At 42.4% G+C, this 22,320-nt stretch overlaps 1 protein-coding gene across 14 annotated transcripts in view; it reads right to left on the minus strand.

Moving 5' to 3' along the window:
• The window catches only part of plekha6 (pleckstrin homology domain containing, family A member 6), a 101,270-nt gene extending 79,192 nt beyond the window's left edge, over window positions 1–22,078 (minus strand). For 3 of the 14 annotated variants that reach the window (XM_078249313.1, XM_078249312.1, XM_078249301.1), the window contains exon 1: window positions 2,659–2,788. In XM_078249313.1, coding sequence (XP_078105439.1) covers window positions 2,659–2,690 — 32 coding nt within the window. In that variant the 5' untranslated portion in view covers window positions 2,691–2,788. Of the gene's footprint in view, window positions 1–2,658; window positions 2,795–12,048; window positions 12,112–21,953 lie in introns of those variants that run through there. The other 11 variants (XM_078249305.1, XM_078249298.1, XM_078249302.1 and 8 more) reach the window with 10 other exon arrangements.
• Window positions 22,079–22,320: the final 242 nt, after the last annotated feature.

The following is a 22,320-nucleotide window of genomic DNA, read 5'->3' on the forward strand; positions in this document are numbered from 1 at the left end:
CCTAGTTGGTCAGCAGATAGTTTGAGGCCACACCCACTATTATGAGCTGCTGATGGCCTCAAAGTGAGCATTACATGTGTTTATCTCACTTGCTATAGACGCATCAGCACTTGACAAGGAGAAGGAGTTGGATTTGTAATCTGTCCTTGCCAGACCTTGCCACATGCTTCTGCGGTTGCCCTCCAGGAACTGTAGTTCCACTTTCTTCCATAGTCCCTCTTTGCCTCCTTTACTGCTCTATTTGTGGAATGATTTAACTGTAGTTTTGGGTACAGTTGCGTCTGTTGTTTAACAAACTAAATCTACCACAGACTCAGTGATTCAATTGACGTCATCAGTGTTATGGACAGTGTTGACCTGGAACGTGCTTCAGACTGTGATGTGTAGTGCAGACTGTAGGGCGACTTTTGATTGGCTTGACCATTTCCTGACCTCGTGCTTCACTAGGGGCATGCGCCTTAGTTTGTTTACCGCTGTGATAACGGCCGATGTAAATTCCCTTGGTAGGATTAATTAATTATCAGTTTATTATCCAATGCATTGGCTAGCAAGCTGCTTGGCAGAGGATATCCATGTGGACGGGATTTCAGCTGGTGTTTAATCCTTCCACTCTTGCCTTGCTGCCTCCTCCGATCAACTCTCTTTGTCAACCCAGGCTCTCTTTCTCGCGCTCTGTGCGGGTTCTCATAAAAGGGGGTGTTTGGGGTGTCATTTGAGCCTTCTACTGCACAAATCTAATCTGGAATTCCCTAAGGACAACAAAACACTGCATTTCACTACCTGGAAATGCAGATAGTGTGAATGTATCCCACAGCTTCAACATATAGTACAAAACTCAGCTTTCATTACTTTCGAAGAACTGGTTCAGAAGTACCGAATAGGTAAAGAATCTTCTTTTCAATACCTACAACTCAAATCGGTCACTACACATAAGGGTCAACTTTAAAGGAATACGCCACCGTTTGTTGAAACAGGATTATTCACCGTCTCCTCTAATCGTCTAGTCTTAATCTGCATTGCTATTTGTACTTGTACACGCACTGAGACAAAAATGCGTTTGCCCACCTATATAAATATAGAGGAGACGGTAAATAACCCTATTTCAACAAACGGTGGCGTATTCCTTTAAACATAACAACCTTCAACTATCCACACTAGCAAAAGAAATAGTCAAGCTCACATCACTTTATAAGACTGTATCAAAATTGTAGAAACCTATCAACACTGATCTCTCCTTATTACCAAATGGGAGAAAGATCTATCCATATCACTAGATAATGACTCCTGGACAAACACATTCTCAATGACAAATAAACCCAACACCTCACCCTCTAAAGAATGCACCAAATGGGCCACTCACATTCAAGGCACTGCCCACTCTGCCCGCCTAACATCTTAGAGGATTACACCCACACAATCTGGCACTGCCCAGCCATACACCCAACACTTTTGGAAGGAAATCACTGATAAACTGTCCTTCACATTGAACTACAGGATTCCACTCTCTATATTACTCTGCTTATTAGGTTAGGTATCATGAGTCACACTCCTCCACCATATTATAAAAGTAGTACGCATTGCTCTAACTGTCGCAAAGAAGACCATCCTCTTAACCTCGAAAAGCAAGATAAAACTTAACATCCTACTATGGATAAACCTCTTTATAGACTATAAAGAGAATATAAAGATAACTATAGTAAATCATCTTTTCCTATCATTATTATTTAGTTATTTTCATCATAGTTAGTACATTTAGTTTGAATACACACACTATTAATATTACTATCATTGTTATTATTGTATTGTATAAATGTGATTACATTTCAAGGTTTTCTTTAGCAGATGGGGTTTAGTTTGGACCTTCAGTCACATCAGTCAATACCTAAGCAAAGTCTACCTGCCGAGGAAGGCTGTGAAATGCGGTAGAAAGTTCTCGAAAAGGCTTGTAAGCAGACCTCCAGTTCCTATTTTAACCGTTTCCAAGGTAAAGAATGAACGCTTCAAATTTGCAGTATTGGTCGGGCAAACCTCAATAGAAACAGATGTTTCCTTAAATGGTTTCGCCTACATGTGTATTGTAGTTAAGGTAAACATACACAAGTGATAACTACAGAAAACGAATACTGCTTTAACATAAGATTACTACTCCCACTGCACCTGATTGACAACAGATGAACAACAGATTTTTAAGTAGTGAAGTAAAAAAGAACTAAACACCAGAGACATACAGGCAAAACGAAACCAACATCTTTAAATTCCTGCTCCTGATTTAGCACTGCACCACTGTAGAACATCCCAGACACACACACCACCACACAGTGTCACATGACGCGCGCACACGCGCAGTCACAGTCACACACAGACACAGACACACACAGACACACGCAGACAGACACAGACAGACAGACACACGCAGACACACACACACACACACCTCTATATATCACTGTACACAAAGCACAGGCATTAAGCACACATGCACAGCAGGGCTTATGGTTTTCCTGTGTTTCCTGCTGGCACTGCATTGCAGTCATCTCTGACCTCCAAGCTCCTGGCTGTCCACTCCTCCATCATCCTCCCCTCCTCCTTTCCCCTTCTTCCTCGCCTTGTCCTAACTCCAGCCCTGTGTGTCACTTCCGCATTCCTCCCTCCACCTACCTGACTCTCCTGTCCACACGGAACTTCAACATCCTCCCCTGGATCCGTCATGTACCGACAGTGCAGGAGACGGGACCGGCGGACGGACAGATGGAGGAGCGATGGAGAGATGAACAGAGAGGTGGAGAGCAGCGGGACAGATACACACCGCTGTCCCCTTTCTCTCCTTCAGACTGCATGCCTCTCTCTCTCTCTCTCTCTCTCTCTCTCTCTCTCTCTCTCTCTCTCTCCTCGTTTCCCCACCTGTCTCACTCTCCCTCTCCTCCCCCTCTCCTCCCCCTCTCCCTTTCTCTCTCTCTCTCTCTCTCTCCCTCTCACTCTCCCTCTCCCCCTCCCGCTCTCCCTCTCCCTCTCGCTTTCGCTCTCTCTCTCTCACACACACACACACACACACACACACACACACACACACACACACAAAGACATAAACACAGACACATACACACTTGCTGCCTTCAGGCTGAGAATTGCAACACTCAGCTTATTCAGTCCCCTCACAGTCTGGCTGATAAACGCTCTATCATACTCTTCTCTCTCTATCTTTATCTCATTTGCTGTCCACCTCTCTCTCTCTCTCTCTCTCTCTCTCTCTCTCTCTCTCTCTCTCACACACACACACACACACACACACACACACACACACACACACACACACACACACACACACAATGTCTGTATCAGTATAATTCCTATCTTGTTTTTCTCACAAAGGACAGCGCTTAAACAAAAACACCATGTGGTCTTAGCCACTGCCAGTGTGTGTGTGTGTGTGTGTGTGTGTGTGTGTGTGTGTGTGTGTGTGTGTGTGTGTGTACACATCTGTCCAGGGTCATGGGAGAACTTATGGCCAGTGCTCCACAGGAACAAACATCCAGCCCATTTGGCCAGGAGTGAATGCCTGATCAGCTGGAGCCATGGAGTTGGGGGTTGGGTGAGGGTTAAGGAGGTTAGTAGGCACGCTGCAGTTGTGTCAATTTGTTTTTTCCCTATCATGGAGGTCAGTAAAAAAATTATTAAATAAAGGTATTTGACTTGCAGACTTGCAGATGAAAAGAGGAAGTAGATAGAATGAAAGAATGGTGGAAAGAAGGACACCAGTGCAGGCTGTTCTCATAAACTATTTGTAGATATAGCTACGAAAAGAAAAGCACTGTAATTCATATGTATTCCATGTATATTTAGGGTTGCCGGAATTTCATAGGATATTATGATTCAATACTGATTAAAAATTACAAAACAAAAACAGAGCATTCATAGCAGGACAGTCAATACCCGTTAAAAACACACATATACACATATAGACAAAAATAGTCTCTGATGGGCTTTTTGTAAATGCAGAGCAGGTTGTCATCCCATGTCACAGTGGAGGAGATTGTTAAAAAAACATAAAGATGACCACTCTTTCCTGCTCTACTCCATCCTTTCCACCAATTGTTGTGCATACTTTTTCGTACGATTCATTTTCATGAATGTTATTTGTAACAGTTGACTGTCATTTATGACAGGCGACGTAATATTTGGAAAGTGTTGTAAAAAGGAAAAGAGCGAAGGAGGGAAGGAAAGGAAGGAGGAAGAAGGAAAAGGGGGCGAAAGATGGATAGAAGGAGGGAATAAAGGAAATAGGAAAGAAAATATATGAATACAGAAAAAAGATTATGAAAAATGGGGATGGCAACATGAGTTCTAGCAAATACCCAATGAACGGCACATTCGTCAGTGGAAAGTATCGAGTAGAACCCTCGAGCTTGGAAACAGTAGTTGTCAATATAGGAGCAAACTCCAACTGCTGACGAAGACCATGAATGAAGGCTCAGATTTTTAAGCTTGACTACAAAGAAGGCCTTTCTCCCACTTCTGCGCCTGAAAGAGAAAACCAGAGGCCAGGGTATGTACGAATGCGAGAAAACGACTCCTGATGAATACGTCTCTATTGTAAATACGTAACTGCATGTACATGTTGCTTGATTTTTTTCAGTTAATGCTCAAATCTATTTTGTAAAGATTAATGGTACATATGAATGGTATGATCTAAAGAAATAGTTTTCCTTTGTGGCTAGTAAGGCTAATACGGTGGCAACGATATTTCTACTGTTTAAGCTTAAAAGTCACTGGCCCCAGAACATTTAGTGTTGGGTTTTGCGTAACTTTTCCTAGTGTGAAATGACAGTTTAAAGGAATATAGTGCTGGTAAAATTGTTTGTTATAATCGGGGGTTTTTTAATGTTGCAAGCACATGAAATGTAAAAATAGTGCAGATATTCACCTTAGGTATCCTAAATGAATTTACAGTCAATGGTAGCATTGTGCTAGTTTCCATCAGTGTGTACATAATGTAATATGGGAACATTGGCACTGGGTAGCATTATGTATAGCAGTATGCCAATTGAACTATAAAGAGTACTCTTACTGATATATTGGCAAATGTGAATATTGGATTTGTGCACAAGCTGGAACCAAAGAGACCGTGGGCCAGATGTACTAACCACTTCAGGCGTATTTGTTTTGCAACGTGCGCGTAAAAGCATGGCGAGGTATGTACAAACAGGCCGCACTGAGGGAAAAGCTCAGACTGCCTGTCGCGGGAACTGAAACATGGCAAATTGCGCTTTTCCGTGTCATGCATATGCATTCATGGTTGGGTGAAGGGGAATATCCAACAGCCCAGTGTCAAATGTGGACTCATTCAAGTTTCTGGGCTCCATCATTTCCCAGGATCTGAAGTGGGAGTCCAACATCACCGCCATCCTTAAAAAGGCTCAACAGAGGATGTACTTCCTACGGCAACTGCGGAATCATGGCCTACCACAAGAGCTGTTGGCCATCTTCTACACTGCTGCCATTGAATCCATCCTCTGCACATCCATCACTGTTTGGTTTGGAGCAGCCACAAAACAGGACAAACGCAGACTACAACACACAATTCGGACAGCTGGAAAAATCATTGGTGCCCCCCTGCCCTCCCTCCAGGACTTGTACACTGGTAGGACCAGGAAGCGGGCAGAGAACATCACCAAAGACCCCACACATCCTGCACACACTCTCCTCTTCCCCTCTGGCAGGCGCTACAGATCCCTGCGCACAAAAACAACCAGACATACAGCTTCTTTCCCACTGCCATCACTATACTGAACACTTGATAAGGGGGTCATCCCCACTTTGGCCACTCACCCACTTCTCTACACATTACATACTTATCATTCCATATGCATCTTGCACACTACTTTTCACTATTACTTTTTGCACTTTACATCCCACTCCATGTGTCTTGATATTGTGTCTTATTGTATATTTGTATTTTTGTATATTATGTTGATATGTGCCTATATGTATATTGCTGTCTCTATTGTATGTTACTACTACGTGTCTATTTGTTGAATGCATAGAGAGTTAACACCTACCAAAGTCAAATTCCGTGTGTATGTCAGTATACTTGGCCAATAAATCTGATTCTGATGATTCCGATTTGTCGATGTCAGCATTAAAAGCCACTTGAGTAGGAGCCCCTGGGCCCAGAGCTCAGCAGGACTCCCATATTACAGAGCATATTAACATGTCATCCTGTCAACATGAATCCTGAGAGGCTGCACTTAATCACATATATCTGGATAACGTCTCTACTCCTTATGGCTCCTCACGGTGATGTGTTCCATTACGATGTACTGTACTTTGAAAGGCAGTCAGAAATATGTAAGTTGCACTATCACAATACTATGTCTGCATTGAGTTGAAAGGCTTATTAATTGATATCAGTGACTAAACTACAAACTACTGTATAACCACCTTTTTGGTCCCCCCCTCCTCCTTTGACTTCCAAGTAATAGGGGAAATCTTTTTTTCTGTCATCTGTATCTTTCCTTCCTCTTTCCTTTCCTCATCCCTTCCTCCCTGTCTTACCTCCTTCCTTGTAGATTATCTGTTATACTCATGGGGAATGCAAATAGAACCTTTCCTGCTGTTGCTGCTTCACATTAAAAGCTTACTGTTAGGTGGCGATGACAAAGGGGGAGGGTGGAGGTGGGAGAATATGTTCATTTTGCAAATTGTATGCTTTGTTTGTTGTGTTAAAATTAAAATTGTTAATCATAAAAAAGCTTACTATTAACTAATCGGTGGGATGCTTTAATTGTGAAGAAGTTATAGGAAATGCGATGTGTTTGTCACATATTCGGTGCGGTCTGCCAACACCAGCTAGCGAATTGTCAACAGGCTTACCACTAGCTAGCTAAAAAAACAAAAACAAAAAAACACTGTCTGTTGGCAGGTTAGACGGTAAAAATAATGGACAAAGCTTTCGGGTCTGAAAAGTGAAGCCAATGCTGAAGTGCCATAAACCTGCATTCTATCTCATTTCCAGCAGAGGGCGACTCTACTGGCTCCAAAAAGAAGTCTGTTTCTATAGAAGTCTAAAGGTGTGGACACACAGAGCCGATAATCGGCTGTTAAACAGTCTGGCGAGGTCAGTGACTCGAGTCTGTTCGGTGTGTTCCGTGCCGTCGTCCATCCGAGGGGCTATCTATTTTCGATTTTACATCTATAATCGGCGGGGCGGGCATTGATAGCGGTCGGACTCAAATGACCCATCTGATTGGTAGAGTGCTAACCCGGACACGGGGAGCGGAATGAGCGTGACTAGAGTCTCTCAAAATCTGATGGAAATCTTTTAAACTGACTTTTGTCGATCTGAAATGAAGACAGATTCAGCAACTGCATGGCCTATTTCACGCTTAAAATGTTTTCAGAAACACGTTTCGGTGAACTATTTTAGTACAATATGAGATCGTATTCTGAACAGTCTGTCTTTGAATTTCCCAGAGAAGTCAGACCCAGGTGACGTTTCATTTTTGAGCGACAATACAGATTAGCGCTGCCTGCTGTTATGGAGACGTATTACGTTTCGTCGCTTTGGTGTGTTCCAAGGCACTTTTTTGTTTTTTGACTGATCAGCCCAAATGCCTTTTCTGCCGACGTTTGGCTGTCGGCTCTGTGTGTCCACACCTTAATGGGAAATTACCCTACTTCTCACTTAATTTATTACTTCAGAAAACATTTTCATAACGAGTTTATTGTCTCAACGGCTAGTTTCAATTCTTCTTCAATACAGCATGATGTTCATTTTGTAAATTATTGTCCAATTTATTTTAAAATAGACGATAAAGCAGGGCATGCTTTAGGGGCGTGGCTACACACCGACCTGTCAATCAGGACAGAGGCTTAGCAATGCTAACCATGGCACGGTGGGCATTAAAATAGACCTGAACTTCTTTTTGGGTGTTGTCCTGTTTTCATCTTAAACTTTGACCCTCTCACTGTGTGTTTTCACTTCATCAAAGTTAAGAGAGGAACAGAGGAAGGCAACAAAGGAAAAGTTGTAAAGTTTAGATTACTCTTATTACTTTTAGTTTTTAACATAGACCAGCAGAGCGTACAACAAAAATGCAAGACCCTACAAAAGCAAAGCATGATGGTTGGTTAAAATCATTTGCTTGAAATTTAGCAAACAATTTAAGTGTCATCACTTGCAAAAAGCCCAGTGTTAAGGTTGGAGGTTGAAGGTGGAAGCTGCAACATGGTGAGCATCTGTTTGTACCATCATTTTCTAAAAGGCATGCTCGGTATGACGCCGAGCCAGCAGAAATCTGGCCACCATCCAGAGCAGAGAGCTGGCAGCGTTCGTCATGTTTTTATAATCCTCTGTGTCCTCCTTGGCTACTTTGCAACTGCATGGAGGAAGGGTGGGGGTGTTGCGCGATTACGGAAGGCTTGTGTCATGTGGATGCGCCGACAGTTTTGTTGTCATTACATAGAATTCCTCAGGGGGGGCGACAGAAACTACGCACTATAGCTTTAACTTGCTCTTTTGGGTACATAGTGAGTTCACACTGACAAAGTGTGGCCACATGCAGTGCACTGCGAGTACCCGGATGCTGCACTCGAAACGGTCACAATGTAAAGTGTGGATCGCCGGACACGACTCACACTCAACGACCGCCATCTTTGCTACAGAGCGGAAGCTACGGGACCACCAACGTATTTTCGAACTTGCGAAAGTGAAGGGCGAGGAAGCAGCAGCGGTTACTACTGAAACGGTGAAACGCAAACTATATAGGGGTAATAGAGGGAGTGTATTATCCAGTTCAGGTGCTGCCTGCAGCCACTGGGCACATGGCACTGGTCACACCTGCAGCCCATCAGGGAACCAGGGGAGGCATTTCCTGAGCCAGATCCATGCAACAGAGACACAAGTTGGGAACAAAGGACCAAGCAGGCAACACCGTTGGGGCTTCCACTAAGTGCCTGGGAAGGAGACCATTGGCCTAGGAAAAGGAACCTGATCTCTCGTCCCACTGGAGACACATGGGGTCCATACAGAGGTAATTGAAAAGGACTCACCTGTCTCTCTGCTCTAGAGAAGGCTACAGGCCAAAAGACCCCAGACGGGAATACTCTTTTGTTCAAGTTTAACCCACTCCCCTTTCCCCCAAAATGATTTATTAAAAGGACACTTTACGTTAAAAGCTTACTGTCTCTGAGTCTCCTACTTCATTGGAAATCTTGCCTCTAAGTCCCCTGGGTTGCCACAGTTGTCATGAGCTACTCAACATATGCACAGCTCCCAGCTAAGCTGAAGTGACAGCTATTTGATATCAGTTTGACCTCCATGTATTGGTATATATTGAGGTAAAAGGGTTGCTTTAAGATGGGGGTTAGTTAGTTGAAGTTTTGGTTTCGGTCATGGTTTCACCTTGGTGCGTTTGTCTTCACTTGTCGCCATGGGTGTATTAATGTGTATTAATAAGCATAACATTTTAGTTTCAATTGGCTGTTCTCCATTTTCTTCCTTAGTTCGGACTATGGTCAAATTCATATGCAATACAAATCAACTCAAAATTACACCAGCCTTAAAAGATACATGTTTATGGCTACGGCCTTGCATTTTAGTTTTACTCACTGAGTGTTTTGAATTGTTTCCCTATTTTCTAGATCAGTGGTGTCTTTCAAGAGAAATGCAGCAGTGTGATTGAGAATTCATTTCGGAAATGCCAGAATGAAGCATCAAGACACATCAATCTTTCATAAAATGGATTACTTATGAACTACAAGTACTGATGTGTATCATCTGTTCCGTTTACTCATTAATACGTTTTTAAAAATATGTATAGTTGATGCTACTGCTGATTAAGTGTGTTGTTTAGGTCAGGAAATCAATGCTGTTGGAATGTACAGAAACAATGACCCGGGTGGTCTGGCAGTAAAGGAGGGAGGAGGGAGGAGATGGATTAAGACATAGCTAAGGGACTGGGACTGTATGGGGAATGTGCTTTCTAACAAATGAGCTTTAGCCTGGAAGCAGCTGGTGTTTGTCCTAACAACGGTACCTGGATAAGATCAGAGAGAGGCCAGGACAACACCACACAACAAGACAAGACAGAACACCCAGCCGAGGAATCTTGAGCTGTGTTACATCCCAAACAGGTCTCGCTTAAGCCTCACACAGAGTTCCACAGAGCACCACTGCAGTGAGATAGTGGTCACATTCAGAACGCCATGTCACATGATGCCTGTTTGCTCAGAACCATGAACAAAAGGCTTTCACACTAGAAATGAACCGGACCCTGGTTCATCATCAAGCCTGTTACAGGACAATAATAATAACCTGCGTAGTCAGGTTATTGCAACATGCGAAATCATTGTTGACATGAGATTGCATGAGAAATGTGGAAGAAAAGAAAAACCTTTGACATAAGACAAAGTTGCAAAGAATGTTTCCATGTTTCATTCATGATTCTGATTCCATGCATAAACATGAACGTGAGAGCCACCATGCCTGTTTCCCCGGGTATCTTGCATATTACAAATCATGCAATAATATTAACTATTACAGCAAAGCAGTTTCCACAACATCCCATTTCCTTTTCCTGTCCCACTGAAGACCAATCAATACAATGTTCTGATCAAAGGTGTGCGGCCCTCTGCTGAAACACTGCATTAAAGGTAACACCTCGTTTCCTTGCTCCCCCGTCCTCCAGGAGGCTCATCTCTCCTCACTTTCCATCTCCTGCTAAATGCATTTAAGTGATTGGACCTCACTAAGTGATGGCAGACTTCGATCAATTTCCCGGGCATGGCCTGGAGGATGGAGGAAGGGAGGGGGCTACATTAGCAGAAAGGAAAACACGCTGAGTGACCAGCACAAACAGACACCAGACAAAAGCTCTCATAGCATCGACTGGGAAGAGGTCAAAGGTCATCATTTACCCAGAGTTAGATCAAGCAGGATGTAGAAGTAATCGTACTAAACTGAAAACAGATTCACTCTTTTTTTAAACATACTGATGACAGTATTAGAGGTATTAGATTATCAGCATTTACGGTAACAAGCTCCTGTTTCCCAGCTCTGATGAGGCAGATGGAGACCAGGCAAGGCTCTGCATAGATTTCAAATAAAGCAACATGTCCAACTGACTCCAACGTAATTACAGTAGTTGTTGCTGGTATGCAGTAAACACTGATACTATGCAGGACATTGAACTCCTTTCTAACAAACAACTACGATTAAGTTGTGACTGTTAGTCCTTCCCTATTAGCGATACAAAAATGTTGCAGCAGCTTCCAGTCATAGATAAAACTACAGTAAGATCCTTATCAGGGCCACTGCAGGAGCCACAGTGTGGGTGTCACATCAGTGCTTCGCAAACATGAACACTATTAAAATATTTTTTCAGCCAAGTACCCCCTGACCAGCACAAAACATTTTTGGTAGAAAAAAAAGGCCATACATTTGAAAGTTTTTTTTCAAAAACTAAAAAGTCTTAACATGAGTCCAACATATTATTAGCAAATAGAACTCCACACTGATGATAGGCTCACTGGCCTATAGGTAAGGTCGTCACTAAGGCCATCCACAGATACAGGATTCAATAAGGATTCACTGTGCCACATGTATGTTTAACATTAAAACATGATTTATAAAATCATCAACAATTAATAGGCTATTTTAATAGCCTAGGATTCTATGCAAATAAAAAAGGTATAGTATAAAGGCTTTAGGCCGCTCTACATGTTATTGTAGGCCCAGTTTAATATGCAACTTCATTTTATACAATATATGTAGTAGGGGGTCCCTGCTCTGTCTCTCTTTCAGTTAAGGGGTCCTTGGCTTAAAAAAAGACCCCTGCATTAGATTACAGGTACATTACAGCACTGCACCAACAGTGCACTTAACAATAACCTTGTAACTGAAAAACACTTGTGACACAAATGCTATTTTAAATGTTTACTCAATATCATAGTATAATTATTTTAGGAATCATGCATGACTGAGATTTTTTTTTTTTTTAATTACTGGTACCCCCTGTAAGTACTCTAAAGTACCCCAAGGGGTAGACTTACCCCCATTGGAGAAACACTGTAGTCATACAGGACGCTTCATATACCTTCCAGTCATGTCCAACAGCGCTACAGTTCAGGTAGTTTGAGTGCTGCCCTGAATATTCTCCAGGCTTGGCAGCTACAACAGACGCCTCTTATGAATCACCTGCTGGCCTGATTCCATTACTTCATAGCAGAAGAGCACCGAACACAGGCAGCAGACGTCTGGCCCAGTTGGCAACAACAACCAACTTTCTAGTTTCCCAGGGTGACAGGAAGCCTGAGCCATACTGTCCCCTGGTGGACACAGAAGGCACACACAACAAGACTTGACAACAACTCCATCCCTGTCCTCAGATTATTAACCTTCAATTTCAGGGTTTTCTCTGTAAGCGTCAAACTCCATCTAAAAATGTATTTCCAAAAGAGAAAAAAGAGAAAGGAGGAACTAAAAATTAGAGTAAACAACTCCTAACTAGGTTCCTTCAGAAGAATGGTATGCGATCCAGATCAATATATCGTTACACCCTTACTTACAGTGGATTCCAACAGTCACTCAGTGTCACAGGGGGGAAAAAAAGTATCAAAACATCCAAAGAAACTTCTGAAACCACTCCTGCAGTGAAAGGCCCTTCTCCTCTGTTGATGCCAAGCGTGCTTTGCCAATTAAACACAAGTATGCCACTTCTGGCAGAGCTTTCAGGAGGTAATAGCAGGCAGAAGCAGAGCAGTGATTTCTGGCACAACTTTGCCTACTTCCAAGGTGCATGGAAAAGGGGGCAAGCCTCCAGCAACACTTGTAGTAAACCTACAAGACAACCTGGGGCGGTTGTGGGAATAATTACTGCCGTCTGTCAGGAGCAATGGAGGAAGTAGTGTGTCATTATAGGGCCAAAAAACCTTAAGGAAGAGGTCGGGGGTGGATGGATAGGACAACAAAGAGTTTGATTTGGTCGCCTAAACTTTACCAAGTCATTTTAGTTGCCTAAACTTAACCAGACCTTAACCTTAGATGTGGCAAATCAGAAATAATGTATAGATAATGTATTTATCTTTTTGTTTCACTCATTTTAAATCACATCTGCCTAATATCTGAGCTTTAACTGTTTATTCTATAGTAGCATTGAGATTCTTACTTATAATGAAGAAGCGATTAATAACTACTCAGTGGACACATACATGCCAACACAAAAACGTGTACAAGTCTGCCTGAATGTGTGCCCTGCATGCCTGTACAGTAGGAGTGTAATATGTGTGTGTGTGTGTGTGTGTGTGTGTGTGTGTGTGTGTGTGTGTGTGTGTGTGTGTGTGTGTGTAATTCTTCCAGGAAAACCAGTAAGAATATAGTTTGACACAATCAGACCTACCCCTGTTCACCCTTTACAAAGACTTACACATATCTTGGTGTGCTACTTGATTCACACCTTACATACCGGGAACACATTTCTAATAATAAAACAAAAAAATCGGAATCAGAAACTTTATGTGTATAACAAGATTAGATCATATCTCTCCTTTTCAGTTTCTGAAACCTACTTACATGCAATTGTGTTTTCAACAATGTCCTGCTGTCTTCCAATCTGGTCTCTTACCACTAAGGAAATTATTGAACCGATAGCACGACTATACAGTACAATCGCGCTCTCAAGATCCACAGTAATCTTCCAAAGTGGTCTCACCATTGCATTGCACTCGCACGCTCAAACGCTCTGACTTACCAGAACTACATAAACAGCCACGCTATTACATTTTATTTTCAGATTCAAAATAGCACTTCACCAACACTTCTTGCACTTCTTCCAACACACAATATGAGATCAGTACGCCTCACTAGGTCAGTTTCACAGGCATTCATTCCAGCCCCCCCCCCTCCATACAAAAACAACTATGGTCAGAAATCCTTTTTTCATACATACACCAAAATTTGGAATGACATTCCCCATCACACCAGAACACTACCATCCATCACATATTTCAGAAAGGCATACGAACTTCTACACAGTTGCACTCACTGATTGTTCATGTATTGTCCAAGTCTTGTTTACACTGTCTGTGTTGTTGTTTTAGTTGTCTCTATCTGTCTAGCCCATGCTAATATCCTGTAGATGTGTTTTTGTCTTCATGTTCCATGTCTCTGCAGAACAGGAACCTGCCGGAAACCAGTTTTTAAACTGGGTCAGGCCCGTTTTTAAACTGTAACTAAATGTTACTTTTTTTAATTCTTTCCTATTGAATACATTTTGAAAAAAAAAAACCCTCCTCTCTCCTTTTCCCTCCGAATGTCTTCTCTCCCCGCACTCGCTCCTCCTCCCTCTCTATGTGAAATCACCCTGGCCTTCATCCCTTTCACATTTCCCTCTCGCCTTCCCACTGCTGTCCCAATACTCGCTCCCTCTCCTGCAGACAGTTGACTAGCGGCCAGGGTCCGTGAGGCCAGAATGAGAGGAATTTAAACACGGGGGGAGAGAGGTAGAAACAATCGTGTCTTTGCGGGAAAGGATCTGGTCTTTTTCCTCCGGGGGCGGCTCTCACTGACCACAATCCCCACAGAGCAGCTGCCCGCATTCAAACGCTCACTCCGTCTTTCTCTCCTCCTTTCTTACTTTCTCTTTTCATTTCTTCCAGCTTATTTGTCCCTACCTCTGTAGCGAGAGAGATTTAAACATAAACTCATATAAACAGTCCTATGCATGCGCAATCTAAGCAGATTATATGTGTGATCTGGAGTTAAAACATGTTATGTAAAATGTTATGGCCAAAATGTTAAACCGAGGGCCATACTGAACAATTATGTTTAACCGTCATTTAACATTTTCTTAAAAGTAATTTTCAGATTTTTTTTTGACATTTTTCTTTCTATTAGTCCTGCACTGAATATATGCACTGAAGATCTGCTTCAGACTTTCTTCTCAGAATTCTGACTTTAAACTCAGAACTCAAATACATGTATCACATGTGGCCCTAATCCTCTTCTGTAAACATTCATATATGAATAGTGTTAAGACTTGGACCAAATGCCTTGAGACTTACTTGGGACTTGAGCAAAGATGACTTGTTCCCAACACTGGTGAATACACATTACACTAATAAAATAGGGGGTTCAATCCCTGGCAGCAGGGGTTCTGGCATCTCTCAAACTCAACAGTCAGTGTTTGTGGGTGGGAAGCTGGTAATGGGATTCTTCCCTTTCCATCTGCATGGTCATGCTGTCTGTATAGAGCAGGAGTGTCAAACTCAACTTCACCAAGGGCCACTCTGGAAAATGAGAATCCCATCAAGAGCCAGACATGTACAGTTTATTGACATGCTTTTATTGAGAAAAGTCAAATATCTGACTGTATTACAGAATGGCGCATTTTTTGACATTTGTCAAATTTTTTGTCACCATTGTTAGCCTGGTTGACACCAGACCCTTCTCAGTTGTAACTGAGAATGGGTCTGGACAAGCTTCATTCGCAGGCCATTTCCAAAGGGGCGTCACCAACGGACGCCGCTCAAAATGCCTCTGGGCGCAATTGGATAGTCCTTCAACCAATCAGACCAACGATCCGGGTGACGTAGCAGCGACAGCGACATCAACGGGTTGCTGCGCTACGGTGGCCGTCATGTTGAATGTAAACAAAAAGCTGCTCGCCATCGCTGCGCTATGGTCATCGTGTAAAGCCCGCCTCAACGGTTGTGATTGGTGCATCGATTTGGAAAAATTGGAAATGGGCTTGAATGGCCAGACTGACTTGAAGAGCAAATCTCAAATTTGCCGGAAGTTCGTCAGGGTTTTCCCAGGCTACATTATTGTTGCTTTCGCCAACACTTTTGTGGCTTGTTCGACTTTTGTCACATTTTTGTTGACATACAGCCCTACAAAAGTCAGCAAAAAAAGCTCCTTAGCCATCATAGAGTTTAGAAAATCAAGCAAAACAAAGATTACATTTTTTTAAAGTTGGCTTCCACACAGCCGGCTCACAGCAACCCGTTTCACAACCCGGATATGTAAACTCTGGTTCTGGGGGAATTTCTGAGTCTCAAAGGTGGCATATCTGCCAAATCCTGTTGCTCGTAATTGCAGTTTGAAAAAGTTTTCTGTCTTTTTGGGTTTGGCGCACAACTAGATTACATTTATTGGGAACCTAAATTGATATGCAGGCCGGATTAAAACCTGCGAGGGTCCGGGTTCGGTTTTGACAGTTTTATTTTTTTCCAAAGTGGGACAAAACAATACATCCAGGTGAAATGATGTCACATTTCCTTTACAAACAAAGTTGTTTTATGAACTTTCCAGAGGCCCCTGTCATTTTCTCTACATTGGGACAATGATCTGTTTATTCTGTAGTGATAATAATGATAACATCATATGTACTGTTATGTTAGAGGTGGACTATATAGTGGATTTTTTTTCATTTACAGCATGGGCACTGATGCAAATATAGGCTACAGTAAGCAAGCCATAAACCCCCCCCAAACATCCTAATTATAGTTACAGTTTTGATACAGATATTAACACTATACACTAAATCTGTGTTATAAAAGATAGGCACAGACCGATTAAATCTGTGTTATAAAAGATTGGTATAGATTAGAGAGATTATCGGGCCTTTTTTTGGCAGTTTGCAGATTATCTGTATCTGTATTTTATTTGCCTGATAACCGATAAAGTTAATTCCTTAAAAAGTGCTCTATTTTGGCTCCTCTACGGCTCTTTGTCTGTCCCTCTGTTTCGGTTTCCCTCACCACTGAGTCTGACTTAGGGCATTTTCACACCTGAAAGTCTGAACCAAGGTCCGGACCAAGGTTCATGTTTTTGTTGTATACATTTGATCCGGTAAGTTTTGGTTTCACACTGCAATTATGCAAGCACACTAAAGATCTATGCGTGACAAAACTACGTCCTGCCATCATCACATACGTGAGCTGCGTCTCCAGATACTTATAATTGATTGGTTTGTAGACGGGCTTCCCCGTCCTCTCGTATCGTCTCTCTGTGTCAGAGTTTTTTCAACTGACTTCTGCTCTCCCCTACTCCCCTCGCTCTTTTAGTTTTGTTGTGATGTTGAGGAGCGAGACACGGGAACTTTCTTTCTGCATCATTTATTCAGAGATAAACGGAAACCTACACTGTACATTTACTACCACTTAACAAGTAAACTGCTGATGTATTCTCTGCTGTGATAGCCGACAGCTGTCTGCTCTGAGCGCATTCACCGTCACTCAATCTCTCATGTAGCCTGCACACTAAGCACCGAGCTATTCCTTAAAGGAGCTTCCCCGGTCTTGTAACACAAGGAGAGCCTGCCAGAGCTTCTTGTATTTGGTCCGAAAGTCCGAACCATCCAAAAAAATGCTTTCACACTATAAACTAACCGGACCGACACCACCCGTTTTTATCGGACCAAAATTTGGTCTTTTGATCCGGACCGTGGTCCGGGGGAGGTTTCACACCTGTAATTTTGGTTTGGATCAAACTGAAAAGTCAGAAAGTCCGGACCAAATGAGGTAGGTGTGAAAACGCCCTAAATGTCCCACCCACAACACTATCTGACTCTCTGTTACTGGGTATTATGTTGAAAGTTTCTCATTTATTAAATAATTGATTAAAGCATTTAAACAACGTTTTGTGTTGGAGTTTGTAACATTCCTTGTCAACTTCAACTTCATTTTGACTTGGTTCCAAATATCGGTTCCAAATATCAGTTATTAACCGCATTAACTAATAATAATTGGTATCGGTATCAGCCTTGAAAAACCATCGGTCGATCCCTAATAAAAGAGGTTAATTTCTTTAATTATATACGCTGATATATCTGTAATATATATCAATAATCAAGATAATATGTTATCTAACCAATATATCACTCAAATCCTCCAACAAGATAAAAACTAACAGTGTTGTGTATTTGTGTCCTCTTTAATTCTTTGTCTCTGTGATTGTCCAACATGCGGATGCCAACCTGGCGCCTGCCAGCTGCCAGGGAAACACAGCCCAGTGCCAGTCCCACCAGGGAGGCTGAGGACCGGCGCTCATACGGCTCCAAACTGTCCTCTGGAGCATTGCTCCTATACCAACGCAGTCAACTCCAGAGGCTCAACACCACAGAGACCCAACTAGAGAAGTCAAGGTACATTAAAGGGGCAGCTTCCCCCATAGATCAAAAACATTATACTCTCTCATAGGCGGAATCTGCCCCCCCACCCCAATAATCAAAACAGCCTTTTTTCTGAAGTTATTGTTGCCTTTTCTTTTACGTTTTTTGCCGCTTTTTTAAAATGTTTTTGTTGCTTATTTTGTCGCCTTTTTTTAAGGTTTTTTTGGAAAGTGTATGTCAACGTTTTTGTCGCCTGCTTCAAGGGGGTTGTTTGGACGATTTTTTCAACGTTTTTGTCGCCTTCCTGGAGGTTTTTTCCGAAGTTTTTGTTGCTTCTTTCTAAGATTTTGGCGCCTTTTTCAAGGGGTTTTATGACAATTCTTTTGAGGTTTTTGTCGCTTTTCTCAATTAGGGATGTCCCGATCACAGTATCGAATCGGAGCCGATTTTGGCTTTTTTTTAACTGATCGGGGATCGGCATTTACCCCGTGTACGTCACCGCCTTTTATTTATACGCGCCCTGCGCCACAGACCGACAGACTGCCTGGATGCCGACACTTTCAAACCATCATGGCTCACCAGTGTCTGTCCAGAGAGTGTCTCGTAGCTTGCCTGCCCTTGGCAACGAGTAAAAAAGTCCATCTTTCATAGTCATCCTTTTTTTAAAGAAGCGGATTACTCTTATTCTCCACCCTTCTTCCGTGATTCCGCCAGGAAACCACGCTTTCAGGCTGTTATTCCCTGGAGCCGACATCAGTAAACACGAGAAGAAAATCAAAGATTGACTATTAACCGCAAGAGGCATCACTAAGTTAAGTTTTATCAAAGATTGACTATTAAGCGCATATGTGTCACTAAGTTTAGTTTTCGTTGTCCAGCGGGGAACTTGAGACTTGTTTATTCTTTTTGTTGGGGGTTTGCTTGGATCCTAAAGAGAACTGTTTTGGTGCTGAGAGAAAAGACTAATTTGCTGCAGTAGCCTAATGTATTAAGCTTAAGACATATTTTAGTTTTGTAAAAAAAAACAAAAAACGGTGTGCAGCTCTGTTATCTGAGCAAATACAAGTATCGGATTGGGACTCGGTATCGGCAGATATTCAATATTCAAAAAAATCGGGATAGGATCGGGAGTCAAAAACGCTGTTCGGGACATTCCTATTCTCAATACGTCCCGGGAACTCCCTAGATAGTTGGAGATCTCAACCCCACCAATGTTGAACCCAAAGTTACACCCTTGTACTCTCTAACACCAGTATTGTAAACAGTTTTTGTCCGGTGTATTCGGAGATTTTTTTATTTTTTATTTCTGCCTCCATAACAATACAATGTAGGTAAATTACAGTTAGTCAAATAATTGAAAAATGACATTGAAAAAAAAGTATCAACAGCAACATGTCCTTGTAGACTCGAGACAGCGTCCCTGTTTCCATTGGAACATATTCAAATAATCTGAAGATTATTAACACACAAACAGGACATGTGACTGCTGTATTCGAACTAAATCAGATACATGATTTTGTACTGAAGAAGACTGTGTTCTCCTTACCAGACTGGTCATATCAAAACAGACAGAAATATGTTCATATTCATTTGTAAATAATACTATTTTACGAGTACAGAGCAACTGAAGTTCTGAAAGAGTTAGATATTTTTTACATTTATGTGCACACAAATTAATATCGTGCATGCACACATTATAAACTTGTGCCCACAAGAAACGCATCTTGTGTAGGGTTGGGCATCGAAAACCGATTCCTACTTGGAATCGTCTAAAAAATAATTACGATTCCAGTGGAATCGTTTCTTTATTGGAATCGTTTGGAGGATTTGGTTTCAAATCTGATCATGGGTTCCAAATTTAACATGCGCAAGTTTTGGTTTCCGTAGCGGCCAGGCGCTTGTTGTGTTGCAGTCATGGAGCACTAGCCTGGGTAAACCCTGACGAACATCCGGCAAATTTGAGATTTGCTCTGCAAGTCAGTCTGGCGAAGAGCCCATTCAAACCCATTTCCAATGTCCCCAAAATCAAGGCACCAATTATAACCGCTGTGGCGGGCTTTACACCAATCACAACCGTTGATTGGTGTAAACGGTAGCGCAGCGTCGGCGAGCAGCTTTTTGTTTACATTCAACATGACGGCTACCGAAGCGCAGCGTCACCCGGATCATTGGTCTGATTGGTTGGACTATCCAATGCGCGCAGAGGCATTTGAGCGGCGTCTGTTGGTGACGCCCCTTTGGAAATGAACTGTAAAGGAACCTTTCCCAGACCCACTCTCAGTTACAACTGAGAAGGGTCTGGTGTCAACCAGGCTAATGGAGCACAGTAAACGGTGCTCTAGTGTGGCTTTATTTTATGTTGAAAAAGCCTGGTAAAACTGCAACCCACCATTGAATCAAAATCAAACTTTCCACTTATTTGTGAAATAATGTGTTTCAACTCCACCCCTCAAAGAATCGGAATTGAGAATCGATAAGAACCGGAATCCAAACGAAGAATCGCAATTGGAATCAGAATCGTTAAAAGATAAACGACGCCCAACCCTAATCTTGTGTACACATTTATTGAGACAACAATATTTGCACTCAATCTATAGGAATCTCATCTTTCAGGACTTTAGGGACATCATAAATTAACACTATAGTTACCTGAAATCCCTGTAGTTTTAGGGTGTCAATCAAATGAGAAAACTGAAACTTCCTCGCCAAGCCATTGCACTGAAATCTGGTTGTAAACACAGAATACTCATAAACATCAAACAACTGACACATGACAAACTGTTTTGAATCAGACTAGGATCTAGATCTAATATCAATTCATAAAATCCAGAATCAATCTTTGTCTAAGGAATCCATCGGTACCAAGTAGTGATGGCCAAATGAGGTCTCATGACCAAGAGCGAACAAGGGCGTCATCTAGTGGGCTCAGAAAATAAAGAAAATGGTTCACAAAGCTTCATGAAGCTTTATTTGGCCATCACTAGTTGGCTTGTTGGGAAGGGGCTTAAATAAGGCTTCATAGTTAGGCTACATTTGGGCGAGGGAAAACTGGCATGGCCATTTTAAAAAGGAGTCCTTGACCTCTCACCTCAAGATATCCGAATTAAAAAATGTGACTTAATACTGTCTGACTGTAGAGGCTGTAGAGAGGCACTTTATTGTTGGTTCATGTTAAATAAAAACTACATTAATGTAACTGCTTTGGGGTCAATTCTTAATGTTTACATTGATACTTTAATAATGCAGCAGGTTAGAGGGAACTTTGTACAATGTAGAATATCTTTCATATCCAAGCTAAATTACTTTTGCAACTGAAATATCTCAAATCCACACTGAATCGGACATGTAATTGAATCGGGACCTTGTGAATCTGAATCGGGAAATCAGTGGCGGACCCAGCCCTAAATATGACAGAAGGTAAAACATTTTGCCACTGGAGTATAAACATATTTCATCTCTACATAACTAAGCTTACAAATGTGTGTTGTTTATGTGAAGAAGTGTGGAGAGAGCTTTCCGAGTGGGATACACACACCCACACAGGCAAACCCATGCATTTGTGTATCCCCACACACACACACACACACACACACACACACACACACACACACACACACAGACACAGCTTTATTTAGTCCCCTTCACATCAGCAGCACGTCTGACTTCAGCTGCAGGTTTCACACACCCACACCGACACACACACACAAACGCAGCACACACACACACTCAACTGTGTCAGAAACTTAACACAAAGAGCGCAGAAACTGGAGATCCCTCCATCTTTCCTCCCCCCCCTTCTCTCCCTTCAATGTTTCAAATAAAAGGAACACGTGCAGCAGTGCTTACCTTCTTTCACCATCCCTTCTTTCACTTTCTTCCCTTCTCTTCTTTGTTGCTTTCTCCGCTCCGGTCTTCCTGTTGGTAGCAGCCGCCTACAACATGCTGGGGCTTGGCTGGAATGGGCCGATCTGCAGACAGCCCCGCCGCTCTGGAGAAAATGAGAGAGAGGGAGAGAGAGAGAGAGAGAGAGAGAAAAAGAAAGTAAGAGATTGAATCTGCATGTGAGCAGAGAATCAACAGAAAAGGGAAATTTGAAACCTTCCGAGGCTCCAGTAACAATCGCCCCCTCCCTTCCTTCCTCCTCCTCCTCAATGCTGTCTACCTCCATCTCCCTCTCGGTTTCCCTCCCTTTTCTCTCCTTTGCCTCCTCTCC

The sequence above is a fragment of the Sander vitreus genome, chromosome 4, assembly GCF_031162955.1.
Source record: "Sander vitreus isolate 19-12246 chromosome 4, sanVit1, whole genome shotgun sequence".
NCBI lineage: Eukaryota > Metazoa > Chordata > Actinopteri > Perciformes > Percidae > Sander > Sander vitreus.